Raw genomic sequence first — 20,648 nt, forward strand, 5'->3', positions numbered from 1 at the left:
AATATTCTGGCACATACAATTTTAGGGTCAGATTGTTGAAACCTCTGAGGATTGGTCTGACCTTGCTGCCCCCATTCAAGCTTTCCCATTGACATCAATGGGGCATAATTAGATCAGTGCTCAGTAATTTTCAGAATTCTAACCTTAATTCATATTCAGAAGTGTTTTTTCTTCCTTTTTATGATCATGGGAAATTTTTATCCCATTTTACACCCCTCTGACTTTGTGTGTGGATACATAGGCGCCAACTTTCTCCGGCGCCGGTGGATGCCCATGTCCCCCCGCCCCTTTCCCTGACCCTGGCCCTGTCCTGACTCCACCCTTTCCCTGCCCCCATTCCAACCACATCCCCAAAGTCCCCGCCCTAACTCCGCCCCTCCCTGTCCCTATTGGATCCCTTCCCCAAATCCCTGCCCCGGCCCCGCCTCTTCCTCCAGTGCGCCACGTTCCCCCACCTCCCCCTTCCCTCCCTGCCCCGTGAATCAGCTGTTTCGCGGTGCAAGCACTGGGAGGGGGAGAAGCAGGATGCGGCGGCGCGCTGGCGGAGGAGGCAGAGGTAAGCTGGAGCAGGGGGCGGGGCAGGGAGCTGCCTGTGGGTGCTGAGTACCCACCAATTTTTTTCTGTGGGTGCTCCAGCCCTGGAGTACCCACTGAGTCAGCGCCTATGCGCGGATATGATGCAGAGGGTACAAAATCAGACTCCTAATGGAAACTCAGTTTCATTCTAAAATATGGAATAAATGTTGTCACACCCTCATGTGAAAACTCCAATATCCAGCTTCTCATAATCACTGCATTCTACTCACAAAGTTGTATTATTGTTTGTTTGTTTCTCTCCTCTTCCCTGTTATCTAGATGAAGTTACAGTGAAGATGAAATTTCTCTTGTTCTGCCAGAGGTCCAGATTCAGCTCCTCTCTGCCCGGTTTTATTATTTTCTTCATAACTTTTTATGTTCACAAATTGGAATCAGGTAGGACTCCTCACTGCCTCTGCTGCTTCTTATAGGATTTATTTAGGCCCCCAATCCTGACTCACATTAAACTTCAATTACTGTGAGTAGTCCCAGTGAAGTCAATGGAACTACTCACAGAATGTAAACTTAAGCATCGAGCAGAAGCAGGACCTTAGTTGTTTTTGGCTATATTTATTTTGTTGCTGGAATACTTTATCTGATCTTGGGGTATTTACAGGTCTGTTTATTCATACACGTGTTTCTTAAAGATTGTAAACTATGCCCAGAGCATTGAATGGATATTCTTATTGCAGAGTGATAATCTAAATACATGAAATTATTTGGGTTTTGTATTTATGAAAACGTTCCCATTATTCTCTTTAGTTGCAAATATAAAACTGGACAAAAACTATCACAAGTTCCAAATTGGACTAACAATAAGTGTTATTTTGGTTTGGTTTCTCTTTTTCTTTAACACCATCTTTGCTCCCTAACTCTTCAGGCCTAATAACTCCCCAGCTCACCTTATCTCAATTCCCTCCTCTTCCACCCAAGACCCTACATTGAAAGTGTCCCACCACCATCCCCCACCCATTAAAACCAGTGGGACTATTAGCCTGAGCATTTCAGCTGTTCTCAGACACCGTGGTGTCACATGAGACAGAGGTGGCAGCTTGGCACCAAACTATTTAGAGCTTCCTATATCAAAAAAGAAACTCCTTGAGTTGCACCAGAAACATACTGGACCCCAGAACAGATTGCAGAGCTCAGGTGTTTAACACTCCACTGGAAGAGCAGAGCTAAGCAAGCAGGACACTATAATCTGCAGCAGCTGGAGATGCCAACTAAACTTCAGGTGACAAGGCATTCTCTAAGCATGCACAAAAAAGTGGACAGTTTCTCTAGGGCCTCATCCAAATCCCACTGAAATGTAGGGGTAGAAAAAAATCCCACTGACTTCAGTGAGATTTGGATCATGCCCTCCCCCTTCAAAATTCCTCTATTTGCCTCTCTCAGTTTACCAGGCCTAATCATACTCCATGGGCAGTCCATGCTACTGCATGGGGAGGGCAGGATTTGTGGGACAGAAGAATAATAAGAAACAGATGGTAAATGAAATTAACTGCCCAAATCTTCATTAACCAGAGTTAAGGTTGCCCAGGGCTACCTTGTGCCCTTCCAGAATGTGGAGAATTGTTCAGTTTAAACCTCTGAAAACTATGAAATGCAAAGTTAAGGTACATGCTACCCCCACAATATAACCTTAACTCTGCCCTTGAGCTGGCAATAGCCACTGCGGCGGTTTCGGTAAAGATGATGCCATAATAAGTTGATCTGAGGAAGTATTAAGATATCATGTCATTGTAGTGTTGTCTTGCAAGGATTTGAACACATTTATCTTCATGCTCTCCAGCTGCCATTCGTGGTGTTTGGTGTAGCTGCACTGAATGGTGGAGGTTTCGTTGGGGTAGGTTGTCAGAGCTGTGACTGTGGTATGAGAAGACGGACTATGTACTTTGAAGAATCAAGCATGCTTCATGTTGGCATTGAATTTTGATAGGTTGTGTCTCTAGAGGTGCACAAAAGTGTCTTCTTGCGATCAGTGCCGGATTAGCCACTGGGCCAATGGGGCCCCTACCCAGGGACCCCGGCCAATTGGGAGGCCTTGGAAAAATGGGTGCCCTCGTGCCCCAACCTGGTCCACCTACCCGGTGCTCCTGCTGGGGAGCAGGGTTGTGGAGTGGGGGCTTGTCCCGCTCTTCCCACCTGGTGTTACTGCCAGGGAATGACGGAAGCCCCCGTGTCCCAACCCCACTCCCCGGCAGGCGTGCCGGGTGGGCAGGGCAGCCCCCGCGCTGCAACCCCACTCCCTGGCAGCAGTGCCAGATGAGGGGGAAAAGTTCCCATGCCCTGACCCTATTTCCCCAGCAGGAGCACCGGGGAGGGTGGGGCGGATTGCAGGCAGAAGGGGTGGGAGAGGGGCCCCCACTTGCTCTGGCCCAGGGTCCCACAAAACCATAATCTGCCTTTGCTTGCAGTCATGTCTTGTCAGCAGCTTGGTGGCAGTGGTTACTGAGGCTTAATGCGGGGTAAGTTAAGGCAGTGTATCAGAAAGAACGGGGGGGGGGGTAGTTTGTGTGGAGTAGGCTTAGGGTTTCAGTGTAAGTAGCTCCTATTCACTACCCATGACCTAAACCTGAGTTTTACCTTAGCAAAGAGAAGATATTAGACTTTTTCCTACAGTGCTGGTGTACCCTGTTCTGTAGCATCTGCGAGGCTAGCGTGCTAGTATGTGTGTTAGTGGCATGTTGGGGCATCACACAAAGTGATTTCCTGGATTTAAATTTAGTCACTCTCCCCATTCTGGAAGGGCATGAGTCAACACTGGATAACCCGAACTCTGCATTAATGCCATTTTAGAACAGTTAATCATTTTTTAAACTAAAAACTTTGCCAGCAGTGAGCAACTAATACGCATAAAAAATATTCTCAGAAGTCTGCCAAGTACAGGAATTTAGCTCACAGTATATGGGTGTTGCTCAGGCAAAGTGGCCAAAGCATCAATCAATCTCCTACTGTACTGTCTACAAAATACATGGCTTACGAGAGACCCCCTGGTCCTGTTGTATATGCACAAATGACTTTGTCTGGTTGAGCAACTCTGCGCAAGCCAGGTTTAGTACCAAAATTTACACTTCTGAACTGTTGCTTCCCCAAAGGGGCAGTGGATGCTAGATGCTCCTGAGGTATGGCCTCACTTTGTACCAGATCAGAGCCATAATTTGAGCCCCACATGTCCACAAAAATGTCTTAAGAACTGAAATATTTTGATGTCATATGATTTTTTTAGTGGGACTGTGGCTCAGGAACACCTTGGCGACAGAACCACAAATATGACCACTAACCCTTTCCTGAATCCCGATGGAGACAGCAAATTTCATGGCAGTTTCTACTCAGGGAATTGTGCACCACTGCGTGCATGCAAAATTCATGTTCCCCGCAGATTTATTTGCTTCTCCACAGAAAAAAATGACTTTCTGATGGGGAGGCAAAGGGAAACTGCAAGAGTAGTCATGTGCCCCTCCTCAGCAGTGTGGACGCATCATTTCAGGCACCCAGAGCAGCCGGCAAAGAGGCAAATAACTGCTGTGGGGGCAGGGCTGGGTAATGCCCCAGCTGGTGGCTCTGACCCTGCACTCGTCTCAGCTGTTAGTCCTGGCTGGGCTGGGGTTGGGGGAGGACAGGGTTTCTCTTCCCCTGCAAGGAGTGGCCGGGGCCAGGCTGGGTCAAACCTAACCCCAGAAACCTCCCACAGCTGCAGGAAGCTCTGCATCCTCCCCCCCCACTTCCTGTACCCATCACTTCTCAGTCATAGGGTCACTGCCTAACCCCCATGCATCCAGACCCCCACACATGTATAAGGGGGGTCGCACGCAGAGGATTGCTATGTGAAAGGGGTTATCAGTACAAACGTTTGAGAACCACTGGAATAAACTGTGTTGTGTCTCCAGCATTTTTTGACAATGACTGGCTTATAAGGTTTTCTGCAGTCCAGAGGATTGGTGTTTTGCAACCTTTTCACATAGTTTTCACATAGTTTGTCAGCATTGGCTTTGCTGATTGTTCTGGCAAACCAAGCTCCTCCACTATTATTATATAAGTCCATGGTATGCTTACATCTTGAATACCGTGTGCAGTCTGGTCGCCCCATCTCAAAAAAGATATATTAGAGTTGGAAAAGGTACAGAGATGGGCAACTAAAATGATTAGGGGTATGGAACAGCTTCCATATGAGGAGAGATTAAAAAGACTGACTTTTCAGCTTGGAAGAGAGGACTAAAAGGGGATATGATAGAGGTCTATAAAATCTTGACTAGTATGGAGAAAGTGAATAAACTCCTTCACATAACACAAGAACTAGGGGTCGTCACCCAATGAAATTAATAGACAGCAGGCTTAAAACAAACAAAAGGAAGTACTTCTTCACACAACACACAGTCAACCTGTGGCACTTTTTGCCAGGGGTGGTTGTGAAGGCCAAAACCACAACAGGATTCAAAAAGAATTAGATAAGTTCATGGAGGATACGTCCCTCAATGGCTATTAGCCAGGATGGGCAGGGATGCAACACCATGTTCTGAGAGCTTCTGCTTGCCAGAAGCTGGGAGTGGACAACACTCAATAATTGCCCTGTTCTGTTAATTCCCCTTGAAGCACCTGGCATTGGCCACTATCAGAAGACAGAGTACTGGGCTAGGTGGACCATTGGTCTGACTCAATATGACCATTCTTATGTAAAAATTAATTATAATATAATAAAAATGTTTAGTGCAGAAACTCCCCAAGATAACGACCTCTGGCGATTGAAACAATGTGAGATAATGACCTTGGCAAATAATGCATTTTAAAAATCTTGGCCTACTAGGAAATGTATATTATGTAAGTTTCTCAGTCAGAAATCTAGCATTCTGGAGCAAAGTCACTAAAACGTAGTCCAACCAACAAATGTTTCTTTAATGTGTCCTTCCTTTCTCCCTCTACCGCATCCCACTCATAGTTGTTGTCCTTGGTCAGTGAAGACCCAGAGTTCAGAGGTACTTTCACATGATTTCACCTCCCACCCTGGGGGGGGCGGGGTGCAGGGGAGAAGGCACCTTGCTTGTTCCTCCAGCTGCTCGCCGCTCACTCCGGCCACTCACTATGGCTGCTGTTGTTTGTCATGCCACTGTTCACTCCACCACTCCATTGCTGATGGCCCTGTGCTGTCACCTTCTGCTGCCACCTGCCACTGACCTCTGCAAGTCGGTCTCTTGAGGTTCCACCCAGCTCTCAGTGATTTCAGCTCTCAGTAGGGGAACCTCACAGCGAGTTCAGGCTGGGCTGTCTTTTCCACAGAAACACTGTCCTACAGCAGGTCTAAGCACTTAGACCTGTTTATTATTGATTTCAGCTCTAGCGACCACTTAACAAAACAAAAGAATCTCTATGGAGCCTAATAAGCTCTATCTTTAAATAGGTGAGGGGGCAAGTCAAATAGTGCCTGTGATTCTTAGGGGCAGCCCACACCACCAAGCAAAACCTCTGTTCTCTTCCATCACCCGTTCCACGGGGATCTACCATCCAACCCCTTGCTTAGTGAGTGAGTTCAGTTGAGCATGACCAGTGCTTAATTTGTAATGAAAGAGGTGCCAGGGCTCAAGCAGGTTTTTTACTTTCATAACTGATATGGCAAGCCCAGAAGTCCAGGGGTGATGAACTGCCAAGCCTAGATGTGCCGGGGCTCAGAGTTGGGAAAAATTAAGCACTCAGGGTGCCCCCCTCAATCAGGACAGGCTAAGTACAGTTCTGCTGCCCTTTACTCATACAATAAGGATAACAACATTTCAGGACCCCCACATTCAATACTAAAGTGATTTGTAACCCAACACCAGCCAAAATTGATCACTTGGGCAACACAGCTCTGTCTGCTGGATACCTAGGCAGAGTAGGTGAGTTCATGTAAATACAGTCTGGTCCTGAAGCCTTTGCCCCACCCCTGGCTCATCATTAGCTGTCAGGGAAGAGTCATTCAAACCTTGCTTACAAATCATAATTTTGAAATGATAAGGTTGGCCGACATTGCCAAAACAAATGTGCCAACATTGTCAGAAAAAACAACAGGTGTGTCAAAAAGCTAATCTTTGTTCACACTTTTCAAACCTATTATACTTTTTTAGGTACAAGTATTTTATCATACATTGTATATGCTTTTAAAGTGTGTTAGTGTTTCATTTCAATTCAAATTTCCAATCAATGACTAAATTAGCACTGTATGTATCTAGTTGACTACTGGGGGGGTGTTGGGGAAATTCGGGGGCGGGTGTAGGGAAATCCCCAGTACCAAGCTTGCCTGTTATCAGCTCCACACACTATCTTAGTGCTGTGTGCCTGTGTCATACACTGAGGCTGTCTGTTCTTAGAACAGCGCACTGCTCTCCCTTAAACATTCAAACTGAAGTTTTTCATGGCAGGTATCTGCCTCTGGCTGAATTTTCTGGAAAGTTTGTATAAAATAGAACCTGTTGGATGTGACCTTTATATCGAATCCTCATTTTCCTTTGAGCTTATTTTATTTTTGTCCTGGTGAATTTTGCAGCCCAGTTCACAGTGATTGGACCCAGTGACCCTGTCATTGCCATCGTGGGTCAGGAAACAGTGTTATCTTGTCACCTGTCCCCCAGGATGAGTGCTGTAAACATGGAGGTGAGATGGTTCCGGTCTGAGTTTTCTTCCTTTGTGCACTGGTACCATGATGGGAAGGATCAGTATGAAATGCAGATGCCAGAGTATCGGGGAAGGACGGAACTTTTGAAAGCTGGGCTCACAGATGGAAACGTTGCCTTGAGGATTTTCAATATCAGACAGTCTGATGAAGGACTATACCACTGCTTTGTTCAAGATGATACATTTGATGAAGTAACTGTATTGGAACTGCAGGTAGCAGGTCAGTGGCTTGTGTCTGTATTATCTTTGTGTGGGCTACAGGCTTTAGTCTTTCTTTCTTTCTTTCTTATTACAGTAACTCGGACTCCCTACTTGTGAATTGTTTTAGAATAACACAGTGCATCTAAATTTCAGCAAACAGCAATGTTCATACTTGGGGAAAATAGTCTGAAAACTTTCCCAACATCTTGTTAAAAACATTTTCAGGATGGCCAAGGCACTTCCTTGCCCAAAATAAATTTTTGTTTGAGGTTAAGAGAGAAAGTACTTCTGGACAAATATGGCCTTCCAGTTGCTCTGCAGCTGTTTCTGGGATGTGTGGCTATGGTGGGATTGCCACACTTTTATGGCCTTCTTATTGGTTCACTGCTGGTTGTTACTTAGAGATTATTTAAAATCGAATGCAGCCTTGTTATTTGCAGCGGCATTAAAATGGTGATGGTGGGTGGGTAGGGTGGGAAGTTATGTATTTTCCACTCTTACACAAGACTGAGCATTTCTCCCCTGCTCCTTTGACCCTGTAACCATTAAGCCAGTTTATATATATATATATATCCATCCAATGCACTAAAAATCAGATTTTCAAAGATCAGGTCCTATTTAAATATCTAAATCAAGTGTCATATCTCCAAAGGTGCTCAGCACTCAGTTACTCCTGTGTTAAGATGACAATATTTCCCACTGACTCAGTGAAATTATTTTAAATACTTGTTCACATTTTTATGTCCCCATACGTATTGGGATTTCAGAGATTCCAGTATTCATTTATCCCTTCCACTGACTATCCATGTGAATTAGTGCTTTCTAGTGTGAGTAAGGGATCCACAAACTGTCCCTTTTCCCTTATGCTTTATAAATTAATTCATGGAATTAACACCATTTTATGTATTTTTCCCCTTAGGTCTGGGCTCTGCTCCTCTCATCTCTGTTGAGGGTCACCAGAATGGAGGGATCCGGGTGGTTTGTCAATCAACTGATTGGTATCCAGAGCCTGAAGTACTGTGGAGAGATCTCAGTGGGAGATATCTACTGTCACTCTCTGAAACAACATCCCAAGGTGATAACGGCCTGTTTGAAACAAAAACTGCTATAATTGTAATGGAGCATTCAAACCAAAACTTGTCCTGCTGCATCAGGAACACCATTCTTAATCAAGACAAGGAATCAGCCATTTCTATAGCAGGTCAGTTACCATCCAAACCCCACTCTGAACTCATCACCACTAGAAACTAAACAAAACATAGGAAGAAAAGAACTGAAGAATCTGTGGTGGATATTTCATAATCCACATACAAACAAAGAAGATGGGAGGCTGGTATATTTGCAGAGTCAGAACAGAACAAAGAGTAATGGTCTCAAGTTGCAGTGGGGGGAGGTTTAGGTTGGATATTAGGAAAAAACGTTTTCACTAGGGAGGTGGTGGAATCTCCTTCCTTAGAGGTTTTTTTTAGTTGGAGATTGGTCCAGCTTTGAGCATGGGGTTGGACTAGTTGACCTCCTGAGGTCCCGTCCAACCCTGATATTCTATGATTCTATGAGCCACAGTTCAGGCAATTTGATTCCCTTAATTATATTCAGACTACCAAAGATTTGGATTTCATGTAACTTTAATAGATTCATAGATTCTAGGACGAGAAGGGACCTCGAGAGGTCATCGAGTCCAGTCCCCTGCCTGCATGGCAGGACCAAATACTGTCTAGACCATCCCTGATAGACATTTATCTAACCTACTCTTAAATATCTCCAGAGATGGAGATTCCACAACCTCCCTAGGCAATTTATTCCAGTGTTTAACCACCCTGACAGTTAGGAACTTTTTCCTAATGTCCAACCTAGACCTCCCTTGCTGCAGTTTAAACCCATTGCTTCTGGTTCTATCCTTAGAGGCTAAGGTGAACAAGTTTTCTCCCTCCTCTTTATGACACCCTTTTAAATACCTGAAAACTGCTATCATGTCCCCTCTCAGTCTTCTCTTTTCCAAACTAAACAAACCCAATTCTTTCAGCCTTCCTTCATAGGTCATGTTCTCAAGACCTTTAATCATTCTTGTTGCTCTTCTCTGGACCCGCTCCAATTTCGCCACATATTTTTTAAAATGCGGTGCCCAGAACTGGACACAATACTCCAGCTGAGGCCTAACCAGCTGGTTAGGCCTATTGGTAAGTCCGACTTTCCTGATACAGCACAAAATAAAGGAAACAAACAAACAAAAAAACCCAAAAGCAAAAAAACAAGCTTCCAACATTTTTTAGAAGAAATTTTGACTCAATCCACTGACACTTTCTGTTCCTGCAACCTTAAATGCACTATAAATGACTTTTTTTAATGTGGTAAATTTTGTACTGTGGCTTGTTTGTGATCTTGTTGCTGCACCAACTCATTCTTCATTAGTTGTTTTGTGAAATGCCACCTAAGTCATGATGTTGTTTCTTCTGACATTCAATGAGAATGGGGTGGGGCTGTGGGCAGGACCATGGACAGAACGGGGCAGGAGAGTTGGGGAGGGCCCCCCCCCCACTTTCTGTGGCCCAGGGCCTCATGAAACCTTAATCTACCTCTGACTGTGAGCACAGGAACAGCAAATGAAATGTAATTAGTGTGCTGCACAAATGTTTGGAGGAATTTTGATTCTTATCCAAACATTTGGGGGTAATAATGGGTTTTTCAAAAATATGATAATTAATTTGGCAATTTCTGAATTTTGCTGAACACTGAGTGCCAAATTCTTTGCTGGTGTAACTCTATTGAAGTCAATGGGGTTTTATTAGCAGAGAATTTATATCCAAACTCTATGCCCCTCTGAATATCAGTGAATCAAATCAGGCCTATTTTTTCAAGGATAAATCAGTATTAAAGCTGTGTTGGTTGGCGCCATTTTTAAAATCAGTTTCTGGTTGGTTGTGTAGGGTAGACCTGACCATTCTTTCATTCTTATCTCACACAAATCATGCTGGGCACTATTTATGTATTTGTATGGAATAAAAACATATGTTTTTAGTCACCGCTTCCAAACTAAGGCAAGTCCTGGATTTTTTATTTTTTAGATTCCTTTTTCCCGAGGGTTAATCCCTGGATGGTGGCTCTGAGTGTGATCCTGGTGGTTTTGTTTGGTTTCATTAGCCTCACTGTTTATCTCTTTACAAGGAAAGGTAAATATTAGAGGGAGAAATATACTGTAAATACAGGTTTTAGCCTACTAAATGAATAAGGGCACTGGTCTTCTCCTAAATAAAGGAGAAGAATACATGTGAATTTATTGGTAGAGGGGAGGTGGGGAGGGGAACTGGAGGGAGGAGAGTCTCTGGCACTAGAACTGAGCCAGAGAATCAGATCATAGCTGATGCATCTGCATCCTGCCTGGGATGTAAATACCATTTTAAAAATTAACCATTTAAATGATTAAAAATATTTTGTTTAAAAGGTTAACCAATTAAAGGGCCAGCCCGCTGGTGCCTCTGGGGACAATCCTGCAGCTGCTATGGCTGGGGCCGCTCCAGCCGGCCGGCTTTGCTCTGGCCGCTCTGGCCAGGCAGCACGGCTGGGGCCGCTCCAGCCAGGTGGTGCTGCCGGGGTCAGCAGGCTGGCCGGCGCAGGGTTGCTGGGGCGCAGGGTTGCTGGGGCCGGCCGTCCCGGAACTAACGGTGAAGGCGGGTTAACTGCTAAGACTAGTGCTTACCAGTTAACCGGTTAACCTTTTACATCCCTACATCCTGCTTGGCCCTCCAGCTCCCGCTCCTCCCAGTTCTCAGCGGGCTACTGGTGTCCATCTCTGGTCCCACTTGAGACAAGGTTCTGCAAAGTGTAGTCTTTACTTCAAATCTCTTTTTTGCTACTAAAGTATAGTGCATTAACATTACAGTGATGGGCCCTATAAAGAGGCCCCTGTGGTAAGTCAGTAAATAAACACATTTGTTCCTTGCTTACGGAGAAAATAATAGTATCGCTCTCATCACTCAGACACAGCTATCTGTAAACCCTGATGAATTTCATGCCTAAAAAATGTCTTTGTCCAACTTCCACAAAATTCAGACACATCCCTCTGTGCTCCTAGTGAATTTCATACATATTTTAATTCTGTTTCGTGAACAAAGGAGATGATAATATTTATTTCTATATTTTTAAGGGAAACGTACTGGAGAAATTGGTAAGTTTCATTTTCCCTTTGTCCACAAATACATTGTTTGTACACACTTACACAGTTGTATATTGACCTGTTTGTGTCTTTTGATTGATTTGTTTGTGTGAGCGTGTACATGTTCATGTAGTTTTAAAAAATCTGAGGTAAGTTTAAATTGGATAAACTTCATTCCAAAATGTTATTGGAGGAGTGATTGGCAAGATAAGTAATGCAGAAGAGGAAGTTGAATAGAAATAACTTCTCAGCCTTAACTTTTGTATTGATTATCCAGCAAAATAACATATAAGGGAAGCGCATAATAAACTTTTATATTTATTTCTGTTTATTTTAGGGAAACAACATATAGAAATTGGTAAGTGTCATTATCTCCACCCCCCTGACAAGAAAACAGTTGTACAAAATTGGATCCTCAGATAGTTGTTGTTTAATTGGCGTGGAGTTGCTTGCTTGTAAATTAAACTTTTAAAATTTTATTGCACTATGAAACCTGTTTTTGTTTGCTTGCTTACTTTTTTGGGTGTGTGTGGGTTTGTTTTTTAATGTAACTTTATGAAATGTGGGGAAAGACTAAACTGGATATATTTAATTCCAAACTCTAAATTGAAAAATTGATAAGCAATAGAGTCATAGACTAGAGTTTAAGACCAGAAGGTACCACCAGATTCTCTGTTCTGATCTCCTGAAGAGGAGATTTAATAGAAAGAATATTGCAGCCTTAACTGTCATGTTAATGATAAATGGAAATAAAATAAGAAGAGGGCAACACATAACAAAAACTGATATTTCTTTCTTTCTTTTTATGGGAAATATGATGCAGAAATTGGTAAGTCTGATTCACCTCCCACTGAGGAGAAAACTTTTGTGCAATGGTGGATCTTCTGTGGGTGTTTCTCTTTAATTTTTCTGGAGTTAGTTCATTTTTACTTCAGCTTTTTAAAAGAAATTGGGACAAGACTGAACCTGAGGAATTTCAAACCAAAATGTAATCTGAAGTGTTTTACTCAACAAAATCGAGTTTTGTATTGCAACGATCTTTCTCAGATTCTCCAGGTTGAATAGAAATAATCTCTGAGCCGTTACATTAATAATTACAACCTAAAACCAAAGACAAGTAACTTGTAAAAGTAGCAAGCTACACCTAAAGTACAGTGACACTATGGGCACATCTACAAGCAAAAACAAACAACTTCAGCAGTGAGTCTCAGAGCCCAGATCAACTGACTCAGGCTCACAGGGCTCGTGCTGCAGGGCTAAAAGTAGCAGTGTAGACCTTTGGGTTCGGGCTTGGGCTGGCTAGGTCTACACTGCCGCAGGAACGAGCTGCCAGCCGCTTCCAGGAGCAGTGTGGGGCCAGGGCAGGCAGAGAGCCTGTCTTAGCCCCGTTCCGCACCTCTGCCACCTGGAGCCACTCAAGGTAAGCGGCGCTGGGCCAGAGCCTGCACCCCAAACATCTCCTGCACCCTGCACCCCAACCCCCTGCCGCACCCCAACCCCCTGCCCTGAGCCCCCTCATTCACCCTGCACCCTTCCTGTGCCCTAACCCCTTGCCCTGAGCCCCTTCCTGCACACCACACCCTCTCCCGCACCCCAACCCCCTGTCCCAGCCCGTCATTCATGGCCCTGCATGCAATTTCCCCACCCAGATGTGGCCCTCGGGCCAAAAAGTTTGCCCACCCCAGTCTACACTGTGATTTTATAGCTAGGCAGCCCAAGCCCCGGATGCCCGAGTCTGCTGCTCCAGGCCAGCCTTTGGCCTTTTATTGCAGTGCAGACACACCCTCAGTGGCTAAGCCCTATAGAAGTACCTCTGAGGAAAGTCAGTAAGTAAATGCTCACAATCTTCAGAGAGCAAACAAATTTATAGCAATTTTAAAACTTCAAAACCAAGTTCTGAGTTAGAGTCAAAATATATTGACTGTAAAATCGCTCTGCCCAGCATTCACATAACTCAGACACAGCCCTGAACAACTTGGTGAATTTCATATGCATAGAATTCAGTCCTTTAACTGTGTGCCAATACAGAAAGAAACGCTGAATAATCATTAATATTTATTTCTGTACTTTTTAAAGGGAAGCTTACTGCAGCACTTGGTAAGTGTCATTTCTCCTCACTCCACAGCTACAACTTTGTACAAAGCTATAGCTTGATTAGGGTGGGAATTTTGGTTTGTTTGTGTGCATACTCACGTGTTTCTTTATTTTTATTAATGTGGGGTTAAGGCCAAGACTGATCATTTCTCGCCGGAAGATAATTTGAAAAAAGCAACATGTAGTTAAAAGGAAGAGGTCTATATAGAAATGAGCTCTCAGTCTTAACTTTAGTACTGACAATACTGAGAAATGACCCATGAGATAAATGTCATAGAAATAAAACAGTAATTTGAATAGAAATGTTGACAACCTAGGGCTAGTCAACACCAGAATCACTACTGTGGCACAGCTGTACTGATGTAGCTGCGCTGCTGTAACGCTGCTATTGCAGTCGATCTATGCTGATGGGAGCGAGGTCTCCCATCGGCATAATTACTCCACCTCCCTGAGCGGCGGTAGCTATGTTGGCAGGAGAGCTTCTCCTGATAACATACCACTGTCCACACTGGCACTGAGGGCGCATCTACACTAACGCTGTAAGTCGACCTTAGTTATGCTACTTCAGTTACCTAAGTTACATAACTGAAGTCGATGGGAGACGCTCTCCTGCCAACTTACCTTACACTTCTTCTGTGTTGATCGCAGCAGTGCCAATTTAGCAGTAAGTATAGACAAGTCCTTAGATTGGTGTAACTTACGTCACTTGAGGGTGGCGTTTCAACACCCCTGAGCGACTTAAGTTCTACCTAAGTAAGCACTAGTGTGTACAAGCCCCTAATGTAATAAAGACATGTAATATATAAAAGAAGAGGAAAATGAAACCTTTTCACTTCTATGGTAAGACCTAAGTAACTCTAAATAGATTTGTTTCTATTAACCAAAGAAATAGCAAATACCCAAGTCATTTTATCCAAGTATACATATTTGTAATTTAATTTTGCTCCACAATTGTAAATCTTTATGAATAATGATGAACTCTCTGGCCTCCAGTGATGGGGATTTCACAATCTCCCTCGGAAGCCTGTTCCGAAGCTTATCTACCCTTGTAGTTAGAAAGTTTTTCCTAATATCTACTCCGAACAGCATACTCTTCACTCCATTATGTAAGTCATTAATGAAAATATTGAATACACCTCTACCCCGATATAACGAGACCTGATATAACACGAATTCGGATATAATGCGGTAAAGTAGCTCTCTGGGGGGGGCAGGGCTGCGCACTCCATCGTATCAAAGCAAGTTCAATATAATGCAGTTTCACCTATAACGCGGTAAGATATTTTTTGGCTCCCGAGGAAAGCATTGTATCAGGGTAGAGGTGTAGTACCAGACTCAGGACAGACCCCTGTGGGATTTCAAAGTTAAATACATGCATCTGTCTTTGTAAGATTAGTACCTTTGCATTTAGTTTTGCTCCCCCTGAACTAAATGGAAGATTTGCTATTGACCTCAATGGGTGAAGAATTAGGCCTTTATTGCCAAGTATTTTGCAACATAATTGTAGTGTGTCAGTGGGGAAACTGTTTGTAATGTGTTAATAGTTACATGGATAATTGGACTTCCTATAATAGAAAAGTATTTTAAATGTGTAGTCTCTAGAGACACATTTTCACTGCAGAGTTAGTCCAGGTGATTGACACCTGGGCCTAAGCAATTGGGTTAGTATCACCCAGATGTGAGTGTCCCCACTGAAAAGCCCGACACAAGTCATACCCATGTTGCTGTGTCCACAATGGTGCTGTCCTCACCAAGGACTTTGCATGGAACTTACTATGAGTTGTAATATTTCCCATAACACTAACAAATATAGCAGCTTGCCTCTTACCCAGCTGCTGCTATGCTGGTCCCTCTTCTGCATCCTCCCTGGTCCATTCTCCCATCTCCTCCCTGAAGAGGTCCTAGGATTCAGACTTTAGGTCATCCTGGCTATGACACAAAGCATGTAGCATTTGCTCCAGCTCCTTTGGTTCCACTTTGCCTGGTCAAGCACCAGTACCATCCATAGTCAAAAGCCCATCCAGGGGGAAAGGGGGATCTCTGCTTGGGGCAATACCAACACCTGGGCCAGCTCCTCATAGAAAGGGCTCATTCCCAGTGAATTGTCAGACTGCGGATGTGATCCTTGATTTTTATGTGTTCTTGAGGGTTTGATTTTTCTCCCTGCATTGTGATTCCCTCTGGTGAATTCCCTCCTCTGCCAGCAGCTTGGAGATATCCTCCTGGAACAGCATATTTTGACTCCATCCCTCCCCAAATTGTGGGTGTTACTGATCTCACACCAGAGGTCCACCAGGATCTTCATATTAGTACCTGACCAGCTGGTAGCATGCTGGGAGGATGACCTCCTAGATGGCATCTCTGTACAAGTACTCTGGAAGTGCAGTAGAATTGTAGCAGATCATATGCAATGTAGGGTTTAAACACGAAACCAAGGTCTATAAACTGGAAGGTGGCCTGTGGAGTAGAAGAAGGGAGTAGGTAGTGGCTAAGAAAATGTCCCAGGAGGAATTCTGGGAAAGCACTGGAGGACTATCAGCAACTGGGTTGATTAGCTTCCATCCACACTGGAAAGTGGACAGGTAACCAACCTGAGTTAAACTGGGCTATCACCTATACTCCAAGCCTTTCCACTAACCGTAGGATTAAGGCATCATCAAACCTGAGTCAGAATTTTTGTGTATGGGCAGTAAACAGGTGTATTATTCTGTATGGGCGCAACAGCCAGGTAAGATCCTGAGCTAATTCTGCAGTGACGCTACACCAAGGTAGAGAAACATTCATGCAACCTAGTGGAGGTTCTGCAGCTTAATATTGCAGCATACATCTGGAAGAAATTCTGTCTTTCTTTTTTCCTCAGTGTATTAGTCCTGTAATATTGAATCATACAGTATTAGTTCAGATCAGCTCTCATTTCTAATTATATGCTTGGTTTTAGGGTGGAGAAGAACTAGAGAAAAAGGTAATTAAAGATCACATTTTATCAAAATACAAATATCAGTTCCCATGAGAAAATGTGCCTCTTTTTCCTTGAATGTGGGCGTGGATGTGATAGTTCAGGCAGACCTCTCCAACACCCCGCATTTCCCAGGACATCATGAAGTGAAGCAGGGTTTGTGCCTATGTCCTGCCCTACCACACCATAATGAATCTATATCATATGGCATCTACTCTTTCTGCCCCTCCACCACCTGCATGTGCACTACACCAGGGGTAGTCAATAGGTGGGCTATGGGCTTTTGAATAGACCCCAAAATATTTTTATGTACTTATTATTGTTAATTTTTTGTTCTTATTTTCTCTGGAGTCTGGACCTTGACTGTACCTGGACTAAGATATCTGGACCTTGGGGGGGAAAAATTGGTTACCCCTGCACTACACCCTACAGAGATTTGTAATATCAGCCTCCACTCATAGAGATCCAGTGGGACATGCACCTCCATAGCACTACTCTAGGGGCAGTTTGTTTTATCACCCTGTGCTGATGGACTATCTCCAATGACACTCTGTTTCTTTCTTCATCTTCTCCCCTCTGAAGAAAGCCAGTAGCTCTGCAAAGTCCCCATACTGAGCAGGGACTGTGTCTGTGGGAGATTCTTGCTCCAGTCTCAAGTGGAGAAACAGGGCCTTGATCACAGACAGGGGCTCTCCTGGCTCCATTATACAGATTTGGGGAGCTCCTGTGATCAGAGCTGTGATCTTGTCTCTTTTCTCCTCTTTCCAACCACTATGATCCCAGCATGGTCCTGTCTCTGTTAAACAGGGCATCACTTCAGCCTCCCCATCACTAGCATGACCCTCTCTCTCTTTTCACCAGCCACCTATTCTGCACCTTCTCCTACACATGTAGCTGCTTCCTCGTTCCACCATGAACCGCCTTGACTTGTTTTAACCCCTGTCACCATGCCTTGGTGGGTCACAGCTGAGGATACCAGATTCACGACAAACTGATGAGAAATGGGGCAGACTCACCCCAAACTGGTGATTATGCTACCATTAGATATAACAAGCCAGAAACAAAAGTAATTTTCTGTCTCACCACACTGGTTAACAAGAAGTCAAAAATGCAGTCCCCTTATACATCCCAGCCCTTGTTTCAGTACCCAGACACTAGACTTTATAAGTGGTTATTGAAAACCAAGTTTATCAAACAAAGGGTTCCGCTGATCCCAAGAGATCAGCCACACAGCCAGGACAATATGTAACTCAGATCTTACCCAATAATCAGGCTTTTGGCAATCCTTTAGTAGCTAAAATCTAAAGGTTTAATTTTAAGAAACAAGAAATAGAGAGTTAAAATGGTCAAGGAAATAATATACATACGACAGGTTTCAGAGTAGCAGCCGTGTTAGTTTGTATCCGCAAAAAGAACAGGAGTACTTGTGCCACAAGTACTCCTGTTCCATATACATACGAGTGATTGCAAAGTTCTTATGTCAGGTTTGAATCAATGATGGAATAAACTGCTAGCTTGCAAAAGTCTCTCTGGAAATTACCCAAACAGCTTGGGTATCATCAGTCCTTGTTTAGAATTTGCTTGCTAGAAATCCAGTCCAGAGAAATGAGACAGGAAATTAAGACAAAACTGAGATGTTTCCAACGTCTTTTATACCCTGTGCCATGCAGATGGAATTTTACTGTCCCAAACAAAGCTCACAGTCTCAGTTTATATAAAATTACACAAGATGGAGTCTAGGGTCACATGCCCTTACATTCCTTGATGACTCACAGTCACAGCCATTATTCACATTCTGGCTCGGGTGTCCACAGGAAGGCTTGCTGGGTGGGATTAATTTAGTCTATGACCATTATGAGAGTTAATTGCCTTTGATGGGCCATAAACACAAAGCTGTCTGGCTTCAATGTAGATTTTACCTGATGGGTGTTATGCCAGGAACAGACACATTTGGGATACAGAGAGAGAGAGCGCCAATATTGATAACTTCAGATACAGTGATGATACATGGATTTAAACTGTATAATCTTATTTGATATATTGTAATTTTTCCATTGATACCTTACATTACATACTCCTGTATAAGATTTGTTGCAATTGTAGTGGTAGGAACAATGATATACATGATCATATTTCAGCAGTACAGTATCAAAACCCCTCCCTCCCTCTCTTGTGCTAATGTACTTTTGTGCTGCAACTGCTGCTAAGCAGTGAAATTCTGGGCATGCTCAATACTAGTACCATTTGGCCTCTTGCTATCTGAGATGTGACATTTCAGAGTAGACAGGATGCAGTGGGGAGGCCCCATACCAAAGTCCATCAAAGGGGCAGCTGGGACAATATTTAAGGTTGTACAATTTGCTGGGGCAACCCTGTGGTACCAGAGTCTCTAGTTCCCTTCTTGAGGAGGGGGAGAGGTTGGGACAGGACAGGAAAAATTCTTTATCTAAAGCTTTGCCCAGCTGCTTCTTTCACTCTGTCACTGGCCCATCTCTGCCTAGCAACTGACTCTCCCTAGCACTGGGCTGAGATCTCAGAGCTGACAGGTAAATCTTGGAAGAGGGAGATTTCCTGGTTCACTCTCCAGCTGGGACAGATTCTGTCAGTGACATGATCAAACCCTCCCCAGGACTGAGCTTTGCAAGTAACGCTCTGCTTCTCTCTCTCCCCAGTGAATGTGACTCTGGATCCAGACACAGCTCATCCCCAGCTCATCCTGTCTGAGGATCGGAAAAGTGTGAGATGGAGAGACGCACGGCAGGATCTGCCCGACAATCCTAAGAGATTTGACACTGAGTTCTGTGTGCTGGGGTGTGAGGGATTCACCTCAGGGAGACATTGCTGGGAGGTGGAGGTGGGGGATGGGGAATTCTGGGCTGTTGGAGTTGCCAGAGAGTCTGTGAAAAGGAAGGGAGGGATCAGTCATAACCCTGAGTGGGGGATCTGGGCTGTGGAGTGCTGGTGGGGTCGGTGCTGGGCTCTCACCTCCCCTCCGACTCCCCTGCCCCAAAGCTGGGTCCCCAGCAGGATCTGGGTTTGTCTGGACTGTGAACGTAAGCAGGTGACATTTTTGGATGCTGATAATGAGTCCCCAATCTTCACTTTCCCACCAGCCTCTGTCTCTGGGGAGAGAATTTTCCCCTGGGTGGGAGTAGGGTGGAGTTCCCAGCTCAGACTCTGTCACTGAGATATGGGAGAATATCACACGGGGGACCCTGAAATCAGCCTTTCTAGCCTCGTACTCCCTAGTCTTTATGATCTTGGAGGACACCTATGTACCCAACCTTCTGGCCTCTGTGACCCTTGGAATTTCCTCCCCAACCCTTCTGCAGGAAGGTTGGCACCACTGTAAATCATTAAACACATGAGGGATGGGAGGGAGAGGACAAAAATCACAAGATAAACGAGTGTGACACTCTATGCCCCAAAACAACACCCTGGCACCTCCATATTCACCACTGTAATATATTTATGATCTGTTTGGTCCAAGTATGCCTTGTGAGGTATCATTCTAAAGGTCTTGATCTGCTAAACATTAATACCTCATTGGATTTATGTACTATCATTGTATGTGAAGTAACAAAGTTTTGCTATGTATGTATTACTGAAAGATGTGAAGTTGGAAACACCTACAACTAGTCTTTCAGGTACAACAATGAGGAAGCTAGACAGTGCTAATTGCCAGTGATAAGGAAGCAGATCCAGGGGAAACGCTTGCAGTAAGAAACCAGCAGCAGTTTGAACATGAACCAAAAATAGCTGATATGGAAAGAGAAGCTGCTGAAAGAGAGTGCCTGTGTTTTGAACATGAATGGCATACATTTGATTGCAGTAACTAGAAGCTAAGGCAAAAGTGGACAGACTTAAGCTCCAACTCAAGAGAATGAAGGAACAACAGGAACTGTATCATCCTGGAAAGCCAGCTCCTCTCAACAGCAAACATGGGGATAAAATCTATCCAGTTTGTAACAGTGTTGGTGTATTGTTTGACTCTAAGCAGTTAGCTGTGTGTACAAAATTTACCTCAAC

The 20,648-nt window shown here is 44.1% G+C and overlaps 1 protein-coding gene across 1 annotated transcript; it reads left to right on the forward strand.

Annotated features, from left to right (window-relative positions):
- Positions 1–872: 872 nt before the first annotated feature.
- LOC117887182 (butyrophilin subfamily 1 member A1-like) lies at positions 873–19,806 on the forward strand. Its single transcript, XM_034789512.1, has 10 exons — positions 873–972; positions 7,091–7,438; positions 8,339–8,620; positions 10,482–10,586; positions 11,561–11,581; positions 11,907–11,927; positions 12,393–12,398; positions 13,646–13,666; positions 16,602–16,625; positions 19,292–19,806. Exons 1-10 carry the CDS (start codon positions 873–875, stop codon positions 19,804–19,806), a joined length of 1,443 nt encoding a protein of 480 aa, XP_034645403.1.
- The last annotated feature ends 842 nt before the right edge of the window (positions 19,807–20,648 follow it).

Source organism: Trachemys scripta, chromosome 14 (assembly GCF_013100865.1).
Source record: "Trachemys scripta elegans isolate TJP31775 chromosome 14, CAS_Tse_1.0, whole genome shotgun sequence".
Taxonomy (NCBI): Eukaryota; Metazoa; Chordata; order Testudines; family Emydidae; genus Trachemys; species Trachemys scripta.

Coding starts and splice junctions, on each gene's coding strand:
- LOC117887182 (XM_034789512.1), top strand. CDS start 873: ATGAAATTTCTCTTGTTCTGCCAGAGGTCCAGATTCAGCTCCTCTCTG. Junction 10,587..11,560: donor TTATCTCTTTACAAGGAAAG/GTAAATATTAGA, acceptor TATATTTTTAAG/GGAAACGTACTGGAGAAATT. Junction 11,582..11,906: donor GAAACGTACTGGAGAAATTG/GTAAGTTTCATT, acceptor TGTTTATTTTAG/GGAAACAACATATAGAAATT.